The sequence below is a fragment of the Perissodus microlepis genome, chromosome 18, assembly GCF_051167445.1.
Source record: "Perissodus microlepis isolate ML-2025 ecotype Zambia chromosome 18, ASM5116744v1, whole genome shotgun sequence".
Classification (NCBI taxonomy): Eukaryota; Metazoa; Chordata; class Actinopteri; order Cichliformes; family Cichlidae; genus Perissodus; species Perissodus microlepis.
This window is the reverse complement of record NC_140478.1, coordinates 13,378,926-13,399,531: the sequence shown is the minus strand read 5'-3', so window position 1 is coordinate 13,399,531 and position 20,606 is coordinate 13,378,926. Positions and strand designations below refer to the sequence as shown.

Genomic DNA, 20,606 nt, shown 5'->3' with positions numbered 1-20,606 from the left:
TCAAAGTCAGCGGTACTTCAGGCTTTAAAGAATTTCCAGTATCTCAGTCACATTTAGTTTCTGTCTTTCTTGATGTCATTCTCAGTAACAATGGTTACAGCTTCTCCGTTCTTCCTCTGAGACTCACCTGAGCTCGGTTATACTGAACGTGGAGCTTCTCTAAAGCAGCTGGTTCCACGATTTGCTCGCCTGCTTTCGTGTGACAAGCACAAGAGAGCATGAACTCCCTGACTATATATTTGAAGGTCTGTAGCAGGGTTTTCTGACTTTTGCTGCCATTATTGGTTGCTCTCACTTTCCTTAAAAGCACTTTCCCAGTAACTATCAGTGAAATGCTTTCTCACAGCATGAAGCTACCACCCCTGATGGTGTGCCTGCTCTCTTCTAAATGAAGCACTTTGAATTACAATGGAAAAGTGTTCTTCAGACTTCATTATATCAACATTTTAATGTGGTATTTTGCTGCCTTTGCCCTGGGTACAAATACGCTTGCTCTCGCTGACTGGCTACTTATCGTCACATCAGGGCTCCGATTCTCTGACCAGCATCCCTGTCGCTGAAATCAAGAGGATGAAAAGCTGCTGCTGAAAAAAAAAAAAACTTTCCACTTCCTACCAAACACCAAGGAAACTCTTCACAAGTTTTTTCCTGTTTTGAAGATAACTTCCTGTGTCCCTTCTGTCAAGTCTAACACACCTTAGAAAAGAGGTATCATCATGAAGTTCTGGGAATCCATAAATCAGACTCCACCTAGCTGAGCTCATCTAAGCAAGATCTGTTATTCCTGGTTTAGAAACGCAGGTTTTATTGAACATTAGACCACTTCAACTAGAGTGACACAAAACTGTCAAGCAAGGTGTGGCTACAAGGTGGATTTGGGTAAATTTAAGTTTTATTGGATTGTATTACTGCCTCTCAGAATATTCCTATGCAAACCAGTGAAGTTCCTGACAAATTAAAAAAACGTGTGATTAAATTCAGTCCCTTAAAAATCAAAATGCTAAAACCTTGAAGTGCAAATCTGGACCTTTTTGAATGCTTCTCGTTTGCTTTGGTTAAAAAGATTTTTAATGTATTTTTTTGCCCTTTGAACTATAAAAAATAAATTTCACTTTCACAGCAAAAAAGGATATTGATTTCATGACACAGGTTACACATGCTCACTAAATTGGACAATGGAAAATTGGAGAAATGTTGCCTGTTGCACTGGTCTCTTAAACATGACAGTGAGTTTACTAAACCTTGTTGAATCTAAGCCACAGGCAGTTCTGAAGGTAAAAAGAGGTCCAAGTCAGTACTAGCAAGGTTTACCCTGAACCCAAAGTGAAAGCTAATCTGACAGTGGACACATTATTTCATGAAACACCAACACACCTTATCACGAGTAAATTGAAAAGGTTCATTTCAAACATAGCGTGTGGACATCTCTCGAGTAGACATGATTAAAACACATTTAAATGGAGGTACAGACAGTAAAGGCATTAGGTTTGTCTAATGATCCGTTCACATTCAGGCAGTTTAAGTGTATGCCATTGTGTCTGCAGCTGTTGTGTTTTTTAGCTCTAACATTTGTTGCTTCTGTGTGTGTCAGATCAAAGTGCCTTAATGGACTGAAACAGCCAAGCAGCCACACGTCTGCCGCAGTAATTATCTACCTTTGCAAACACCTGTGACCCATTACACAAAATGGATATTCTGGCTTCATAAAATAGAGAAGGTAAGTGCAATCCAGATGCAGCATCGATTTGACTTAGGTGGGGGTGGGGAAAAAAACAGATGTTCTTCTCTCCTTTCGTCACTGAGGTCATTTCTGCCATAGACCTTATAACAGCATTCATTCATAAAGCAGCGATACACAATTAGAGAGAATCTGAACATTACTAAAGTGTTTAAATGTTGACCTCAGAGGTGTAAAATCACAGCAAACACAATTAATCACACACTATCCCAGCACAACGCAGCTTAGTCCAGGTTCTCTCAAATGCTGATCTCCACTAAGCAACACTGTATACAGATTGTTCCACAGATTTTTTGGTGTTTATTGTCAAAACATATACAAACTGTATGAAACAAACAAACAAACTGAGAGCACAGTACTTTTATCCTGAGTTATAAATATTTTCCTAAAAATATACAGCATGATTATGAATCAAAACTGAAATTTCCCTCAACTTAAAGTAGATACTTGTTATTCATATTTTCTAAATGCTTGCTTGCTTTCTCCTTTTCATTATCTACTGAACTAAAGAGTCTTTAGAGACAAGGTCTCCAGGGATGAGATCTGGAGCACATGGCTATGAATAAAGCTTTAACATGGTGCAGCTATCTTACAAACCTGATTAAAACTATATTTGTCATGAAGTGCTCCAGATCTCATCTCATTATCCCACCTGCAACAGCCCTGCTCTCCACCTAAAGCAAAACACCTTGTTGCCCGAGATGCCCCATACTGTGGCAGGAGGAACTTTTACATCCTCTCTGTAACTCAAGAGTTCGTTCAGGCTCGAGCTGCATCAGTTTCACATCGCCGCTTAACATGACAGCAAGGGGAGTGTCAGAAATCTCTGATTAAAAAACCCACTACAGCACTAGAAAAGTCTTTGTTCCAGATGAGAAGAAGCTCTGACCTCCGTGAAACAGCTCAAATCACCTTCGGCTGTGAGGTTCTATTGTGGACGGGTTTGTGGCGTGTTTTTCAGAAAGAGCACCTGAGGCTATTTCTCTTCATTTATCTCCACTGGGAGGTCCGCTCTCTCCCTCTTTACTGAAACTGTCTCCTCCTTAACGCTTCCATCGTCCGTTAGCTGTGAAGCTTCTCTTTTCCTCTCCTCCTTAACAAAGTTCTTTTCCACCTTTTCCTTCGCAGTAACTCCACGCGGTGGTTTGACATCGGCGGTGGTCTCAGTGGTAGCTGTGGAGCTCTCGCAGACAGTTGGTCCATCCCACTTTGGGATTTCCAGTCCCAGCAGCTCCATCAGCTGTTTCATGACGTCGTCCACATAACCATGGATACGCAGGTGTGCATGCTTGTCCTGCACTCAGAAAATTGCAGCCATTGAGGTAACGGTTGATAATAATCAGTGTTTTTTTCAGCATTTACACGCATTATTCAACACTTCAAAGGTAAATAATTACACGTGCATGCGTTTGTATGTGTTGGTGTTGCATACATGACACTCACGTGTTTGGTCGGCTGCAGGTTGACAATAACCAGTTTGCCACCCTTGCGCTTGGTGAGGAGTGGGAGGTCTCCACTGGGTTTGATCTGCAGGGACGTGCCCAGAGTCAGAGCCAGGTCCGCTCGTCTAAAGAGGACGACGCCACACACAAACCAGTTCTTCATCATTCGTACATAATTGATGCAATCTATATATCTAACAGATTATCTTACAGTGTTAAATTACATTATTCATTTATTTAGGTGTCATTTCTTGCAGTGGCACCACCTGACTTTTACTTTATGCTCTCCCTGTGCCGGGGCTAATTCTCTCCAACTACTCCAGATTCCTCCCACAGTCCACAGACATGCAGTTAGTGGGGTTAGGTTACTGGTGATTCTAAATGGGCCATAAGTGTGAATATGAGTGTGAATAGTTGTCTGTATCTCCGTGTCAGCCTTGCAAACTGTCCAGGGTGTACCCCAGCTCGCAGCTGGGATAGGCTCCAGCTGTCCCGCAACCCCGAATTGGATAACCAGAAGAAGACGGATGGCTGAAAACCGTTTTTACTTTAAATTTATTATCATTTGAACAGCATTTTTAGTCGTCCAAATCTGTTCATTCAACAGGCAGCTAAGGCACCTGACATTGTTAAAGAATATATATTTGAATGCAATGAAAATCTATTCAAATAAAAAAAAGTTTTATAGAATAAACTCCAGCATGTCATAAAATTAATGAACAGAAACTATACACCTCGATAAAAACCTCAATGTCACGTCTTTGGCCCGTGTATATATACGTTTGTATCAGTCAGTAAAAAGGCAGCTAAAGCTCATTTATCCTGGCTGAAACTGAATAAATGGCAAGGTCAGCTTCAAGGCACTTTCTATGTCAGCCAGTCAAGGTACAGCACGCTGTGAGTTACTCTTCAGACTACAGCTTTTGCAATTTGATTTTATAACATACTTGTGTTGTTTGTTGTTATAAGTAGCAAATTAGCTTCTGCGTTATGGTCCGAAAAATGTCTTTTTTTTTTTTTTTTTTAAAGCCACACTGAGGGTTTCCAGTGAGCGTTCACTATGAATTCTAATCAGTTTGTTCTAACTTTGAAGAAATCCGCTCAAGGCTGTCAAGAGATATTGTGTTCATAAGTGAGAAGCAGTCCAAACCAAACACACAGTCCCTCCCTCTGGCCTCGGCTGTTACAGTCACAAAGGCAAAAATGGCAAACAAATAAATAAAACGGATACTAAAACAGATACTTAGTGTATGCAGCTCCAATCCTAAACCACAAAGAAAATAAAACAAACACAAATTTCAGTATATACAGTCTGATCACACATAACATGCAACATTTCCAGCTGTGCAATGAACACATGCTGAACTCCTGCACTGTGCTGTCCCCTGCTCGCTTGAGCTCAGACAAATTTGGTCGTTTTCATCTTCAAACCGGTGCAACGGATGGATTCCCAGGTCTGCGCCCGGACAAATCCACTGCATGAACTGCAGCTAAACCTCACATTGATTACAGCTTGGTAATTTTTCACCTTTTTCCGCTGCCATGAACACATAATTCAGAGTTCAGTGGTCGGAGCTCCAAATCTCCCCTTTGTACTTTAGTAATAATACATCCATTACAAACGGCGCATCAAGGTGACACATAAGCAATAAGAGGGTTTTTTTGCTGCGGAGGGAAAGAATGCAAATGTTCACACTCCAGAGGAAAATGGGGACATCAAAGCGCACTGCAATGCATATATAATCCCTAAAAAGGTTTTCAAATAAGGTCTTCTTTGCATGTCAGGAGCAATAGCAGAGCCACAGAAGGCTAAAGCAAATCATCAAACAGTTTCCACATTTTTCAGTTCACAGGATGTGTTTGAACTACTGCTTTTGCTTTTTATATTGAGAAAAAAAACAGACATGTCAGAGGAACTCTGACAGAAAAGAGCATACATTTTCTGTTTCCGCCTTATCAAAACAGATGGTTAAACAAAGAACACCTACAATATAATGTAAAAAAAAAAAAAGTTCAAACTACTGCACCTCTCACCTGCTTGCGTCATCTGCTTTGTTCAGGTCTCTGTCAGGAAGAGCATCCTCCCAGTCAAGTATAGTGCTGATCAGCTTCCCTCTTTAGTATTAAGGAAACACAAAGGAAATAATAAATCAACAATGACTCACTTTTCAAGTCTTTAAAATGCACAAGCCTACGCATGTGTCACCTGCACGCTCTGAGCCCCCTGGATCGTACCACCTCACAGTAGCGTCCTGTCGGTTTCAGGCCCATCACACCGATCACCTTTTCTCGGACGTACTGCCTGGAAAACCAACAAGAATTCCATTTAATTCTCAGTGCGTCCACAGCAGCTTTACATGAATTACAAGAAAGAAGACCAAGCTGCTCCCAAGGCATCAAAGCAAGGTCTAATTTTACACAAAGCCTGACACTCAGTGGCTACTTCAAACCACACATCTTTTAGACCTAAACGGTGGACTTTCTAAAAAGGTTCTCTAAAGATTTCAGGGATTAAACCACATCATGAAACTCTCGCAGACCTGTTTAAACATGCATTAATTCTCAAGCCCCTGTTTTTCCACCTAATCCCGGAGGTAATCTAACAACTTTGAAGGTCACTGGAACAAAGTAAAGTCACTGCAATGTTACTGAGAGCATTTGGAGATAATGAGTGTGGATTAAGCTGCTGCGGTCCTGCTCTTTCCAGATTCATTTCACATTAGGATCCCTTACGTGTGCAGGGGGAACCACTCCTTACATTTACGTCTTTGAGTGTTGCCAGTTTTTGTTTTTACCTGCTGGAAGTGGAAACCAGCATGGGTTTTCTACTGCTGCAGGGCATCTGCTTCAGGGCTCTTCTGAGCAACTATCTGTGTACTTATGGAACTCCTCTGAATACATAAAGAGGAATACTACCACGGCATGTTTTGATCAACACATTACCCATGTAGATTGTGTGCAAATTCCAGGAGGGAGATGGTAGAAAGTCCATTGTGACTGTAGGAAATGTAAGGTGCAGGACTCCTTGGATACGTGCATTCTTAAGCAGTAAACATAAACAGATCCTCTTATTTGCATGCTTTACGCACTATGTGGCAGCCTCGTGGTTTGCTGCTGGTACTGCCAAACAAGCGCCTAATGAAATGTGAATTCAATGTAAGACAAGCTGTTTTTATATCAAAATGTAACTTTTTGTGTTTGTGTGCATGCACATACCTGCCACACTTCTCACACTCCTCCACAAACATGTTCCCATGAAGCTCTGATAACAAATCCCTGACAGAGAGAGGCAGATGATATTCGTGTTATTCACCGTCGCCAACGCAGATATAACTTTTTGGTGCCAGAACCGAAACAAAATAACCACCAATGTTATAAAATACTTTTTAAAGTAGGTTCGTTAACTGGGGTTTCACTGCCTCTACGCCCATATGAACTTGAGCGACATCCTGGCTTCAACTCTTCCGGGAAGGCTTTCCACGAGGTTTAGGAGTGTTTATGGAAGTTTTTTGGCATTTTTCCCAAAGTGCATTTTTGAGGTCAGACACTGATGTTGGAAGAGACGGCCTGGCTTGCAGTCTCCGCTCTAATTCATCCAAGGGTGTCCTATTGGTTTGACGTCAGGACTCTGTGTATGTGGGTCAAGTTCTTCCACACCAAACTCACCCCCCCACACCATGATGCCTGCTGGGTGCTGTTTTTTATACACCTGTGGCAATGGATTAAGTGATTTGAATGGCTGAGTAAATGCTTCTGCCAATATAGTGTAATAAAAACCTGTAAATATTTCAGCCAAATACCACCGATTCATAGCCTGTTACCGTACATAACATCCAACAAAAGCTATTTCGACCCAGGAAAAACCTGTAATGTGAGGACACTACAGCTCAACTTTTTCTCTGTCCTTCTTTTCAACTTGGACTCTTATAAATATTCTGAGCACTCATATTAATTTCTGAGCATCACCTGCCACCTGTGCCGATTAGGCCCAACTGGTTTCCTTCGCCAGCTTAATTATTTCCTCAGAGAACCACCGCTACGCTGCCTGGTCTCATTTAAAAAAACCTGACCGAGGGTGGAGGAAGGCTTAGAAAAAAAAAACGGCTTCCAGGGAAAGCAAGCCTTCCAATATGCATAAAGGCTGGATGTATGTGCTGAATTAAAAATAGGACTCCTGGCCTTGGGTTAGTCCAACATGGCTGTGTAACCCAGACTCAGACCAAACATTTTCCATTGCACTGAAAATTATTTCAAGCTATTCACCGCAGCTGTTATCACACAGCAGCAGCTTCAAAATTTACACAATGAGTCACATGTGGGAATGAATTGATATGATTGGGAAAAAACAACAGTAATGTGGTTGCTGCATGCATTTCATAAACAAGTCAGGCTGAAAGCTAAAGACCTACTTTACACCTCCTCCATTCATTCTGCTTCAGCTCCAAAGCATTCATCGTGAAAGTTAGTGATATTCTTAAAATCTGACATATACTGTATAGTCGCATATAGAGAATAGCAATGTCTCTACGATTTAAATTACCTGGGGAAGCCTGATCGCACATGCAGGCCGTCCACATTCTGGCTGATGAGATACTTGAGGTACCCTGCCCTCTGCAGTCCCAGGAGAGCCATGTGAGTGAAGCTTGGGCGAGCATCTTCAAATGTGGTATCAAAATGAGGTGACTCACCCTTTTCTTCAAGAGTCCACACACCCTTGGGACCCCTGAAAGAAAATAAAGATTATAAATACATGGAGTGAGCATAAATGGGACTGGACAGGTTGTAATATAGTGGACTAGAGGCTTTACATCAGGTGTGTGTAACAATAAATCCATGGGAAAGGTTTCTGTAGAGAAGCTCTATAGAATATCTGTATGAAATTGACATTATTGTTAGTCCAAGACCCATAAAACCACTGCAAATATATATAAAGTAAGAAAAAAAATCAGAGTGATCATTTTAAACAACAACAAAAATAAATCCTCACAGTCTAATGTGAGAGGAAAACTTTTGTTGACTATGTGGATGATGTTCAATGTGAAATTGCTCCGTTTCTGCTCCTGTGATTATCTGTCAGTTGTGGATGTCTGAATGGTCGGATGAACGCAGTGGTACACTCGCTGCTGGAGCTGTCTAACACCGTGACAGTTGCCAAGTTACTCTGAGGGCATGCAACTTATCATTAAGCATCAGACGATAGAGCGCATCCTACAAATCCAAAAATACATCCACATGTCTCATCTTTTGCTCTCAGCTTGGACTTTAAAAACCCCGTCTTTCAGCCGACCGGCTCAAAGCCTCATCGGCAGTGAGGGAGTGATGCGTGCATCGCATACAACACCCTAATCACCCCGTGAACGATGCTGCGCGACATTAGAGCCACTGAGTCTGTGAAGCTGTTACATTTACATATTAACGTGTCAGTAACAGTAACTTAATGAGCTGAATTTCTTCTGATCTGGAGTACGTGTGTTTATGTGTGTCTGAGCAGCAGAAGGAACACAGTTTGCATTAGTGAGCTTTATGTGTATGTTTTAATCTTGGCTCTAATGATAAACCCTCCAAGGTCAACTCCACCTGACTGACAGGCGAAGCAATGAAATATTAATTTGCCTTCACATCCGAGTATTTATGCGTTTGTGTGAATTCACATAATCCATAGTACAACTAAATGTTTACAATGAAGACCTCTATCCGCTCCACATCTCTGCATTCGGGAGGCAAACATTTGCCACAGTACCAAAGACAATCTAAGTAGACAATAGAAGTATTTTCCATTATATTTTCAGTGTGTTACACAGTGCTAGACCTTATGTGAAGTAAGCAAGCACCACCCTCCTCTGCTCAAATCACGGTACTACAAGAGAAACAGGAGAATAAGCCGAGAGCTGCTTGTTACATCTCCCAAAATACCAAAAAGACATCAGAAATGATCAGCTCAGCTCACAGTGAATAGATTGATTCTTATATAGCGCTTTCTATTCTCCCAACATGCCTCATTTACACAAGCACTTTTCCCCCCCTATGCTTAAGCGCTTACTTACATTGGAGACCAATTTGGGGTTAGGATCTTGCCAAAGAATATTTGGCATGCAGACTGGAGCGGCCAGAGATCGAACCACCAACCTACTAATTGGTAGATGACCTTCTCTATCTCCTGACCTCTCCGACTTTCAAGAACAAGGTTCAAAGACGATCAAATATTCTCGTAGTCCTGACTTAATTGGACTCAACACAGGAAACCTCACCCGGCCCAGACATGGAAGGGATTGACAGCTTGATAGCTATTTCTGGATCCTGTGGGTGGTGGTGCATGGCTGTTCTTAGTTGGTGGAGCTCATGACCGCACAACACAGCTTTTCTACACACAGTAACAATTTCTGTAGCTATGATATTTGATGATGCTAATATGTGCTATTCATAAGAGAACAATTAAACAAATTTAAAACAAACAAACAATCTGAATCATTCATTTGTGCTGCCTATTAAATTTCATGACTTCACTCTTTAAGGTCAATTAAAGTATAAAATTTCCATCTGAAAACTATTCAGTGACAAAACCGTGAAGCAACACTGGCCAACTTCGGGCTCAAAGGATAAAACACACTTGGAAGATTTTATCATTAAGCAACAGTGAGGTTTTACTGCCAGTTTTAATCACTGCTGATCAAAACTCTAAATTAACAGCATTATAATAATCTGAATGAATCGGTAACACTGACTTTTTTTTAAACTGATAAAATTTCTTAACTGCAACTCAGATTTCATAAAATCAAAACAATCAGACGCTACATCTATTTTAATTAACAACTAGACGGCATCTTCTGTGGATACTGCATCTATCACAATGGCATAGATTCACAGTAGAAGAGTCTTGGTGGAAAAACATCTGAAAAACATCTGGTGCATCATTAAAATCAAAGCATGGGACTCCAAATTTTTTTGATTTGCTCTGCTGCCATTAAATTCAAAATTAGCTAATATTTTACGCGAAGTAGTAAAATGTCTTAATTTAAACACTTTAACTGTTTCCTGTTCTGTTGTGAAAAGAAAATGTGGGTTTATGAGATTTGCAAATAATTAGACTGTGTTTTTATTCACATTTTACTCAGTGTCCCAACTGTATCATCTGCCAAGGTGATGATGGTGATGATTTTGACCTGCTGTAAGAAAAGAACTTCCCAAATCTGAGATAAATTAAGTATATCTTGTTTTCTTTTCTTAAGATTTGGGCTCCAGAAAACAAACATAATATTTGTTTTTGTTGGAACTGTATTTCCTTCTTTGCACTTCTAAAAGAAAATGTAACTTGGCTAGAGGTGCGCAATCTATGCAAAAAACTGCACGTCAACATAAAAAAAACAAAAAAACACTTTTGTTCTTGTCTCACCTGAAGTCGGGGATACCTGCCGAGGTGCTGATCCCAGCGCCCGAGTGGACAACCAAGTACTGAGATTCTTTAATCAGCTGAGCTAGAGTTTCCACCTTGGCCTTCAGCTCCTCAGGATTATCAAAGTGCTGCAGCAGAAGAGAAAAATGCGACTTCAAGAGCTGACCGAGAGAGCCACATTCAAATCAAATTACAATGAATAAGTCTGTTTGAGAAAAGGTACAAGCACACAGCTATAACACAGTTTATTACAGCTCAGCACTGATTTAAAGTTTTGAAGTGCTGGTACTTGTGACTCCTCTAACCCCCTCCCCTTGTAGCTTTCAGATCTATACGTGTGTGCTGAAGATAGTATCAGTATACGATCTGTGCACTGCCTAATAAAATACGTATAACTAATGTGATATCACTCGTGGATTATTATCTGATGCTTGGAGACAAACAGAAGCTCTTCGTGTTACTCTCGGATGTTGCCGTTTTTAAAGACCAAGCTCTCCACACGTACTATGCGACAACGTCCGCGGCTAACCTGCTAGCTACCTGCTCTTAAAGCTTCAGTTACCTCAGGAAGTCCGCAGACACCTTTGTTTGCGTACGGCGTGAGTCCAGCTGCATAATTCACAGACATGGCTGCAGACGGTAGTGTACTTTTGTTTTTTTCTTTAATAAAATTAGTCGTGTGTTGTCCGGGCGGCGAAAATTTACCAGGCGATCGTTACGATGACGACATCAAAAAGCGACTGGGTGATGCTGCATTCAAGGACTTTGGGAAATTAAGACTTCACCTCTGTGTCCAGAAGACGTTCCACATTGAACCTCCAAGTTGTTACATATATACCAACGAATGCTAAATGTCTCTTAATAAATTAATGTTAATAAACAAAATGATGGATATCTTAAGAAATAAACATTTTTTGTAATAAATTAAGTTAACATTATTATTTGAAAATCATTTTAATAGCACTACATTGTGAATGAAGACTGTTTTATAGATACAATTCTCCGTCACTTTATTAGGCGCACCACAGAGCTCCTTAATGGAAAGATCTAAGCAGCCAATCATATGGCAGTAGCTCAGTCCATTTATTTGTGCAGACATGGTCAAGACAACCTCCGGAAGTTCAAACTGAGGATCAGAATGAGAAAGAAAAGTGATTTTTGCGAATCGGTTTATGTCACATTCTAAAGATCTGACATGTGGGGTACCGCAGGGTTCAGTTCTGGGTCCTATTCTTTTTCTTTTGTACATGTTACCTCTAGGACTTATAATTAGGCAGTTCCCTGAGGTGTCTTATCACTTCTATGCTGATGATATTCAGCTGTATTGCTCTTTTAAGCCGATGGAAGTCCATAAACTGTCCTCTTTAATTAAATGCTTAGCTTCCATTGAACAGTGGCTTGGTGACAACTACTTACAGTTGAACTCTGAGAAGTCCGAAACATTAATTATTGCCCCCGACAACCAGATATCTCTAATCAAACAGCATCTTGGTTCTCTTGGCTCATCTGTTCACCTGAGCCTCAGGTACCTTGGTGTGATGTTTGATTCTGCCATGTCCCTAGAACAACACTCTCGCCAGTTAATTAGGAACTGCCTTTTTCAGCTAAGAAACATCTCCAAACTACGAACTTTGCTGTCTAAGTCTGAGTTAGAAATGGTTATTCATGCTTTTATTTCTTCTCGCTTAGATTATTGTAACAGCCTTTTTCTTTGTTTGAGCAAAAGGAATCTTGACCGTCTCCAGTTAGTCCAGAATGCTGCTGCAAGGCTTTTAACTAAGACACGAAAAAGAGAGCACATTACACCAGTGTTACGTTCATTACACTGGCTTCCAGTACATTTCAGAATTCATTTTAAAATCTTGGTACTGACTTTTAAAGCTTTGAATTGTGATGCCCCTGCTTACATTTCTGATCTTTTAGAACCCCACGCTCCCTCTCGCAGCCTGAGATCTTCTAATCAAAGGCTGTTCGTAGTCCCTCGAACATATTTTAAAACCAGAGGCGATAGATCTTTTAGAGCGGTGGCCCCCAGGTTGTGGAATGCTCTCCCTCCATCATTACGTTGCCTTGATTGTATTTATTCTTTTAAAAAGCAGCTTAAGACTCATTTATTTAGATTGGCTTTTAATTAGATTTGTGCTGTGTGTTTTATTATTAATGTATTTTATGTATTTCTGTTTTATATTACTGTGAAGCACTTTGTGATTTTTATCCTGTGAAAAGTTATATAAATAAATTGATTTGATTTGATTTGATTTGATTTAGGGACTCTGAACGTAACATAGTTGTTGGTTGTTGGTCCCAGATGAGCTGGTCTACTGGGATTTTCCCACACAACCATCTCTACAGTTTATAGAGTATAGTCAGAAAAAGAGAAAATATCAAGTGAGGCAACAGTAACTAAAAAAAAAAAAAAGCAAAGTGAATGCAGAAAATGTGAAGATTTTGCCTGAAATGCTTAAAAATATTTGAAATATTCAAAGCAGTTTCTGATTAGTGTCAGCTTGTGTGTCTGCTTGTTTCTATACCACTCAGTCTGCTTATATCACTGTCTTTTACAGTCATGTCTAAATCTGCTGAGTTTGATTCCCACCAATCAGGTGAATGGATGAAAGTTACAAAAAAGAAAAGCATAAGCATACGTCTCCAGAAAAAGTTTTGGTACTATAACTGTTTCTGTAGCACAAAGTACGCAGAAGTGTACAAAATAAGAATAACATAATAAACTAGAAATAAATAAAAATATATCTTCACATTGAGAGCTGCTGCACACAACTTGTGAAGCAAAAGGTGCAGTCTATTGTGAAATCAGTGGATTTCGACACGCAGTGGCAAATAACATGACAGTCCAACATGCTCCAACATGAAACCTGTAAATGGCCTGTATAGCGCTTTACTAGTCCCTAAGGACCCCAAAGCGTTTTACACGTTTAGTCATCCAGCCATCCACACACATTCACATACTGGTGATGGCAAGCTACATTGTAGCCACAGCCACCCTGGGGCGCACTGACCCACTGGGCCCTCTGACCACCACCAGTAGGCAACAGGTGAAGTGTCTTGCCCAAGGACACAACAACCGAGACTGTCCGAGCAGGGGCTCGAACCGGCAACCTTCCGATTACAAGGCGAACTCCCAACTCTTGAGCCACGATCGCCTCAATTATGTATTAAGGAATCAAGAAGAAAAAGCAGCCTTTACCTTATAATAACCTTTTTTTATAAATAGCTATGCAGCTTTACTAATAATAAAACCAAAATATCAAAAATTCTTAAAATACAAAAAGTAACCCGTTTAAATGCAGGCATACAAATCAAGTGAAACAGAAGAAAAAGCACTGTGGGTCTTTTTTTCTTCCAAATAAATCTTTATTTTTTCAGTTTTTAAATAGCTGAAAAAAAAAAAAAAATACACAGGTGAATAAAACAACATAGTAATCATTCATACAGCTATATGTGCATATCTGTCACGGTTCCTGTTAAAGATGCAAACCAACACTGAAGACCACCGAAAGAGGAAAATAGTTACTTTTTCTCAATTGTTGTGTCACATGTAATTCATTATCCTGAGAAATTCAGTATGACTTCCCAATTTAATTAAAACAATCAATATTGCTGATGAAAAAGTTCACACAGAGCACACCCACACACACTCTTGAAAAAAGAAAAAAAAAGAAAAAGAAAAAAGTCCAATCTCAACTAAGACAGAATAGCAATGGAAGAATAAAACATGATGGTCTTGTTCACTTCCGAGGACTGGCAGGAGAAAAAAAAAAGAAAAGAAAGAACCTTGTTGACAAGTGTGGGATCATAGATTATGAGACAATACCTACAATTGTTTCTGTCAATCAAACCTAATAATCTCGTCATCACATAACTCATTCTCAAGCAAAAAACAAAAAAACAAAACACAGGCATAACATCTATCTGAAGAAAACAGTAAAATGAAAACAAGCTTGCAAGAGAGAACACAAAGAGCAAACAGAGTGCGACAAACAGTTACCAAATGTTTTGGGCTTTCTTTAAAACACACTTCTTTTGGTCTTTGGGTCAAGTGGGGCCCATCAGCGAGTGACCTCCCCCGAGGAGAAATGCAATTCTGATCAATAATTAGCTCCGCCCCAACAACTCCCTCGTGATCATCCTACACAACTCTTAATCTGAACTACTTCAAATAACACAAACCTACACTTAAAATGACAGGAGAAATACATCCAACAGTAACCAGAAGAAAACACGGCAAAGATCAACTTCATGTTAGGAAAAAAAAAAGAAAAAAAAAAAAGTTCACGTGAGGATTTGACCTTCCGATTGAGCCAGCCGGTCCTCTGGGCAGAGAGTCCTTGTTGTTGAAGTCTTTGTCATCACACGGATCATGACGTAGATAAACGGTCCACCAGTAAAAGAGACAAAAAGCTTTGAAAAGAAGTTCCGGCATGCACAGGAACTTTGAAAACATCGTCATGTGACAATTAAGGTCTTGTCCTATCAAAGCGGAACAGACTGTGACACTTGGGAGAGGGGAGAAAAAAAAACAAACAAACCCAAAAACAAAACAAAAAACAGAATATTTGCAGCACAGCAAACGTGCTGTTTGAAGTCCTCAATCTTCTGTTCATCACTGTGACCAACTAGCAGCGAGCAATAGCCAGTTACAATTAGGGAAAGAAAGATATGCAAAAGACAGGCTGAGAAATGTTTGGAAGTGTTTGCACCAGTGCAAATGTTGCTATTGTTGACAGTTGGGTTTTTTTGTTTGTTTTTTTAACCCCACAACACCTTACACTATACATGGGACTGAGAAACTCGGCAGGGTATTTGAGAGTTATGTTTTTTTGTTTTTTTTCCCCCTCAAAGTAAGGATTTAGGTGATGATAAAAACTGAAGAAACTGGTGACTTTTGTGCTGGTGCAAATCTTACCAGGTCAGAGCCTTCCTCAGCAAGGCATCAATTTCAACCTCCAAGACGCATTCAGAGGCGAGAGGAAAAAAGCTCTGTGTTGGTTTAGAGGAGGGAAGCTTCCAATCTTTCTTGGTTGTAAACCTAGAATATCTGGCAACCCGGGCAGAGAGAGGAAGGGTAGCACACGTCAGCTAAGATCGGGGTGCCGCAAAAAAGCGCGTCAGGACTCCTCATTGCCCGAGTCGTCTTCGTCATAGCAACAGTCGCCATCCTCGCCTTCCACGTCGTCTTCGTCGTAGCAATAGTCATAGAAGAGGTCGGAGCCTTCGTCGGGGGCTGGGGCGCGTGTGCGGACGCAGTACTCCGCCAGCGTAGTGGGCACTTTCACGCCATCGCGCTCAGCTTCAGCCTTGGTAGCCAACACTTGTTTTCTGAGGGGAGATCAGAGTGGCGTCATTACAAACAGCTGGAGATTTACTATCATTTTCTGTCTTTCCATAAAAGATCAACCAAATCTGAAGAAAAGTTCCCACCTTATCCGCCAACAGTCAGCTGATCTTTTGCTACATGAATGAAGCCGTGCAAAATTTTACTTTTATGCTATCAATATTTTACAAGTAACATTCAGAGTACAGAGTCCACACACCCACAACAGTCATCTGGTTAGGTCGCCTCCAAGGTACTTCCCACTGCAGCTGTTTTTAAGTTTTTTTGGGCACTTAAAAACAGCTGCAGCGGATTTGCTAACACTCTTTCACAATTTGGGCAATTTGATTTTGCCAAATGTTTAAGTGAACTCCAGCTTTGAACATTCAAGATTTTTATTTTCTGAACACATTTATTCCCAGAAGAATGGCGGTTCACCAAGTTTTAATAATGCACTGGACAGTTTTAGCTGTTTCAACAATCACTACAGCTGTATTTCTCTGCTTGATGCAAGGCATTAGTTTGACCCTTTGAATCAGTAAAATCTTCTCTATAACTACGGGATACATCTGACATGAAATTACTTTTGTTTTGCACAGCGAGTGAGTTTACACCATTTCTTTTAACTGTGAATCATGCAAACTGTTTACCTGATGATCTCCACATACTCCCGGTCTTTGCCTTTGCTGTCTCTCCATTTGCGGTACATGACAGACGCGTCCACATTGGCAGGAGAAAAGGTGTTGGGTTCATTCAGCAGTGAGATCACACTCAGCAGAATGGTCCTGGAAGCAAACACAAAGGTGGCAGTCAGCGTGGCATCTACTGCAGGACATGAACACACAAGTTATGGGAATTAAAACAACAAGAAAAAAAGGAACTAATTTCTACTTTCTCCCTTATGTTATTTTTTTAAAAACACATTTTATTTTAGTATTGGGTGAATTTAGAAATATGGATAAAGAGTCTCCAATTATGGATATAATGCTAATTATTCTGGCAGATAATAGATTATTTGAAATTTTTCAAAAATGCTGTAAATGACAGTGAGGTAACTCGCACTGGATAAAACAATGAGCAACTAGAACACTGGACTGTTTTGATTAAAACAGACCTCTCTACGCCTTTGTAAATCTTATTTAAACAAGGTTGAGGAGGATTGTTGTCCTAAGACAGGGGTCTGCAACCTTTAACACCCAAAGAGCCATTTGGACCCAGTTTCCACGCAAAAGAAAACACTGGCAAATACTTTTTGACATCTAAAATGAAGATAACACTGTATATATTGTTTTTTACCTTTATACTTTGTGTGAACAACTAAGGTGTGTTGCTTATGAAATCCATGAAGTGCTACAGCAAAAACTACATTTTATTTATGTAATTAACACATTTTGAACTCTTAAAGAAATATAACAAGAGGAAAGACACGCAGCTGAACTAAAATGATCCATGTAGCAAACAAAAATTGTGAGCCGCCACCCTCATATCGCCTTTGGGCTTTTGGAGCCTTGACCTGACTTTTAAAAAAATTATCGAGAAAAAAAGCACTATGCTGCTAAAAAAAAACCCAAAAAAAAGAAAAATAGATATTTACAAAATTCTGCCTAAATATGTATTTTACCTGGTTAATGTGTGTGGCAAGGCGTGGTCTGCAGCGCCGCTGCAGGGGAGGCGGACGCACCTGAGCGGCACCCGCAATCACGCCTCGCCGATTTAACGTCTGTGCGATCTATGCTGTTGTTGGTGTGTGTCGAGCTGTGAGCTGAAAAGTTGCAGCCGTCTGTGTGCGTACAGCAACCGTGTGTGAAAAGTGGTCAATAAAGAGATGCTGAAAAGCATGTTCATGCAAACATCGTCAGGTCTGCCGCGGTATGTTTACAATGGACTTCTGCTCCTGAACCTCTGCGCACAGCGTCTGCAAATCGGGGCTGTACGAAGTCACTTTCATCTTTACGCAAGACTGTAAGCTGTCATCTGTGGGGCGTGAGCGGTGTTTGTTTTAACATAGTTCACGGTGGAGAACAGCTGCTGACATAATGTGGATCCGAAGATCCATAATGGGCCGATCTGGGGTTGAAAGTCTCGATAAATGCACGGCATTTCTGCGGGTATACCGGCTTCCGCGAGTGTGACGCTTATTTTGAGCGATGAAGAAATAATAGAATATAATTTTATTTTTATATTTCAATATCACAATAATCTAACAATTTAGAACTACACGTTAAAAAAGAACTAACATAAATAAAATACACTTCAGCTAAATACTTCGAATTTATTTTCCCAAACCACGCGGAGCCGCACTATAAGGACGAGCTGCATGTGGCTCCGGAGCCGCAGGTTGCCGACCCCTGTCCGAAGACAACAACGCAAAACAACGCTAAGATTGTCACTGAATGTTCAGCATGTTCAGAAATGGTGACTTTTGTATTTTTGTGTAATAACTTGTGCTCTGAAAGCAATGCATAATAATGTACTTCTACTATAATAAAACAGTATAAAGGAGGATATCTTCCTCTACCTACTGAATGATAATGCCTCCATACTGCAAAAAACAACAGGCGACTCAAACTGCTTTAACTAACAAGGTGTATAATACATTGAATGCCCACATATGGATTCAGTTTCTAGATACAAGTAAAAAGAAGCCAATGAAGACGTCATGTGATAAGACTCTGACTCAAGTAAATTATTGAAGTAGCTGAGACAGGACAAAGACAGGAGGTACCAAAGAAAGGAGAGACATGAGAGATAATGAGGGAGTGCTAACCGGACGTTCTGGGTGGGATTCCATCTCTCTGAAGGCAGCTCTCCGCTCTGTGGGTCGTCCACTGGAGGGTGCAGTATAGAAATACACACATCTCCATTCTAAAAGACACAGAGGGGAAAGAAAGCTCCTTCAAATGTGATTCAGTCAAATTTTAGTTATATAGCACTTTTTTAAAAAACAAGAATCTGATAAAGTCCTGTATAAAAATACTAAACACACCACACAAAATATAAATAAATTAAAAAAAAAAAAAAAAGCCAATCCCCCTTACGGAGAGATTATGGAGCTTGACTGCCTGATGTTTTCAGCTGGGTTGAACACCTTAAGGGAACATATGTCAGCAGCTCAGATATGTATGGTGGCGCTGATCCATTAAAGGCTTCAAAAACAAACAAACACATTTTTTTAATGGGTCTAATGGGCCCCATGATGCAAGTGGTATTTGATCATATGAATCATGAGGCAAGCCTAGGACAGCTGCTCCCATCACAAACAGCAGTGGGAGGGCATTCAAGTATGTCAAGTTGTTACCTCATAGATGTTGGGGTGCCACATCTTGGTGAGGAAGCGGAAAGCCGGAGGGGAGTAAGGGTAGTCTAGAGGAAACTTGATTCGAGCCTAGGACAAAAAGAGACCTTTGGGGCTTGAATTGTGTGGCAACCTTTATTCATTCAGTAAAGCCTGTGTATTGTATTACATTAAGTGAAGTAATCACACCACTTTGGCTTTCTTACCTTGAAATATCCCCCTTCATAGTGAGTGTTTGGTGGTCCAAAAATGGCCACTTCCCAGTTGTATAAATCAGCCTCGTCCACCAGTGTTATTTTGAATCCCTCCACGGGCTCCTCCTGAAGGCTCTTCAGTTCCAGCATGAGTGCTTTCTGTGAACTGGCTACATGAGGGGCGTCGGGTTGCGCCATAATGTTGTTGTTGGTGGTGGTCTGGGTGGCTGTCGGGATATTCTGGAGTGAACAGCGTACAGTTTCCTTCTGTTCACGCGAACACGGCAAAGTTAGCCTAATAAGCCAAGCAGCCTACCCCGAAAACAACAACAACAGTACCGAGACAATAAAACAGGCCAAACGTGTCAGGCTGTGCTCGAGCCAAACAAAGGTGGCGTTGATCTGTCCCCGAAACAGAGGAATTATTTACCAATGTCAACACTCAGAGAAATCTGCAACTGACCAACCATTGTGTCAGACCCGCGCCTCCAGCTTTAGCTGATCTACCTGGCAGAACAGCCGCGGATATAAGCCGTAAATCTACTGATAGCTGTAGGCTAATGGGAGCTAGCTAACAAGCCCTACCTCACCAACCAGATCGAACCGATCCTAGCGCGGCGCGAATACTTCCTAACCGCATACAAGAGCCAGGCTAGGACAGAAAACACACCTATATACCCAAACCCATGAATTCTTTACGGCAACAGCCGGAAAATATAGCTCATACGGCCATAAGAGAAGACAGGATAGAGAAGAATGTTGCTGAAAGGAGTCCCCTTTCCTCTACAAACAGGCAATGGCGCCCTGTGATATGCGGGATTTGTAGTCCAATTTCCACCTGTCAACATTATTTTTCCCCTTTAGAGCAGCAAAGAAGGCGTGTGGTGACGCATTCAACTGTCTTATTACATAAGTTTATATAAAATTACATTTACCCAGAAAAAATGATAGCTTTTAAAGCAATAATTCTTTAACATTTTATTTGAGAGGGAATTTAGGGAACTGCATTTGCCACTTTCTGACGTCACAAAAACGCCAAATATTGTTCGTGCTTCTGAGCTGTTTTCACCCTGAAATTATTTCAACACACTGACGGTTCTCAGTTGTATTCAGATGGTACTCCGAGGAGGGGTGCGGATTTCATAAAAACAGCAGTTAATAAACAGCGGGGCATTTGTTTCTAGTTTATTTTTCTCAAGGTTCTCGTGACGTAAA

General features: G+C 40.7%; 2 protein-coding genes across 2 annotated transcripts; both read right to left on the bottom strand.

Moving 5' to 3' along the window:
* Window positions 1–870: 870 nt before the first annotated feature.
* On the bottom strand, window positions 871–11,325 carry sirt6 (sirtuin 6). Its single transcript, XM_084913080.1, has 8 exons — window positions 11,133–11,325; window positions 10,571–10,698; window positions 7,721–7,903; window positions 6,397–6,456; window positions 5,387–5,482; window positions 5,215–5,295; window positions 3,182–3,305; window positions 871–3,032 (listed from the first exon to the last, which is right to left on the bottom strand). Exons 1-8 carry the CDS (start codon window positions 11,196–11,198, stop codon window positions 2,715–2,717), a joined length of 1,056 nt encoding a protein of 351 aa, XP_084769206.1. The 5' UTR covers window positions 11,199–11,325; the 3' UTR covers window positions 871–2,714.
* A 3,033-nt stretch (window positions 11,326–14,358) lies between these two features.
* On the bottom strand, window positions 14,359–20,205 carry cdc34b (cell division cycle 34 homolog (S. cerevisiae) b). The gene is made up of 5 exons (XM_084913088.1): window positions 19,404–20,205; window positions 19,201–19,287; window positions 18,670–18,767; window positions 16,553–16,687; window positions 14,359–15,907 (listed from the first exon to the last, which is right to left on the bottom strand). The coding sequence occupies exons 1-5, from the start codon at window positions 19,587–19,589 to the stop codon at window positions 15,697–15,699; spliced, it is 717 nt and encodes a 238-aa protein (XP_084769214.1). The 5' UTR covers window positions 19,590–20,205; the 3' UTR covers window positions 14,359–15,696.
* Window positions 20,206–20,606: the final 401 nt, after the last annotated feature.

Excerpts from the sequence above, each read along its gene's own strand:
- sirt6 (XM_084913080.1), bottom strand. The coding sequence starts at position 11,198 with ATGTCTGTGAATTATGCAGCTGGACTCACGCCGTACGCAAACAAAGGT. Across the intron at positions 7,904-10,570 it reads GCAGGTATCCCCGACTTCAG|GGGTCCCAAGGGTGTGTGGA; the intron begins GTGAGACAAGAA and ends ATTTTCTTTCAG. Across the intron at positions 3,033-3,181 it reads ACCTGCAGCCGACCAAACAC|GACAAGCATGCACACCTGCG; the intron begins GTGAGTGTCATG and ends TTCTGAGTGCAG.
- cdc34b (XM_084913088.1), bottom strand. The coding sequence starts at position 19,589 with ATGGCGCAACCCGACGCCCCTCATGTAGCCAGTTCACAGAAAGCACTC. Across the intron at positions 18,768-19,200 it reads GGCACCCCAACATCTATGAG|AATGGAGATGTGTGTATTTC; the intron begins GTAACAACTTGA and ends TGTGTCTTTTAG. Across the intron at positions 15,908-16,552 it reads GAGTATGTGGAGATCATCAG|AAAACAAGTGTTGGCTACCA; the intron begins GTAAACAGTTTG and ends ATCTCCCCTCAG.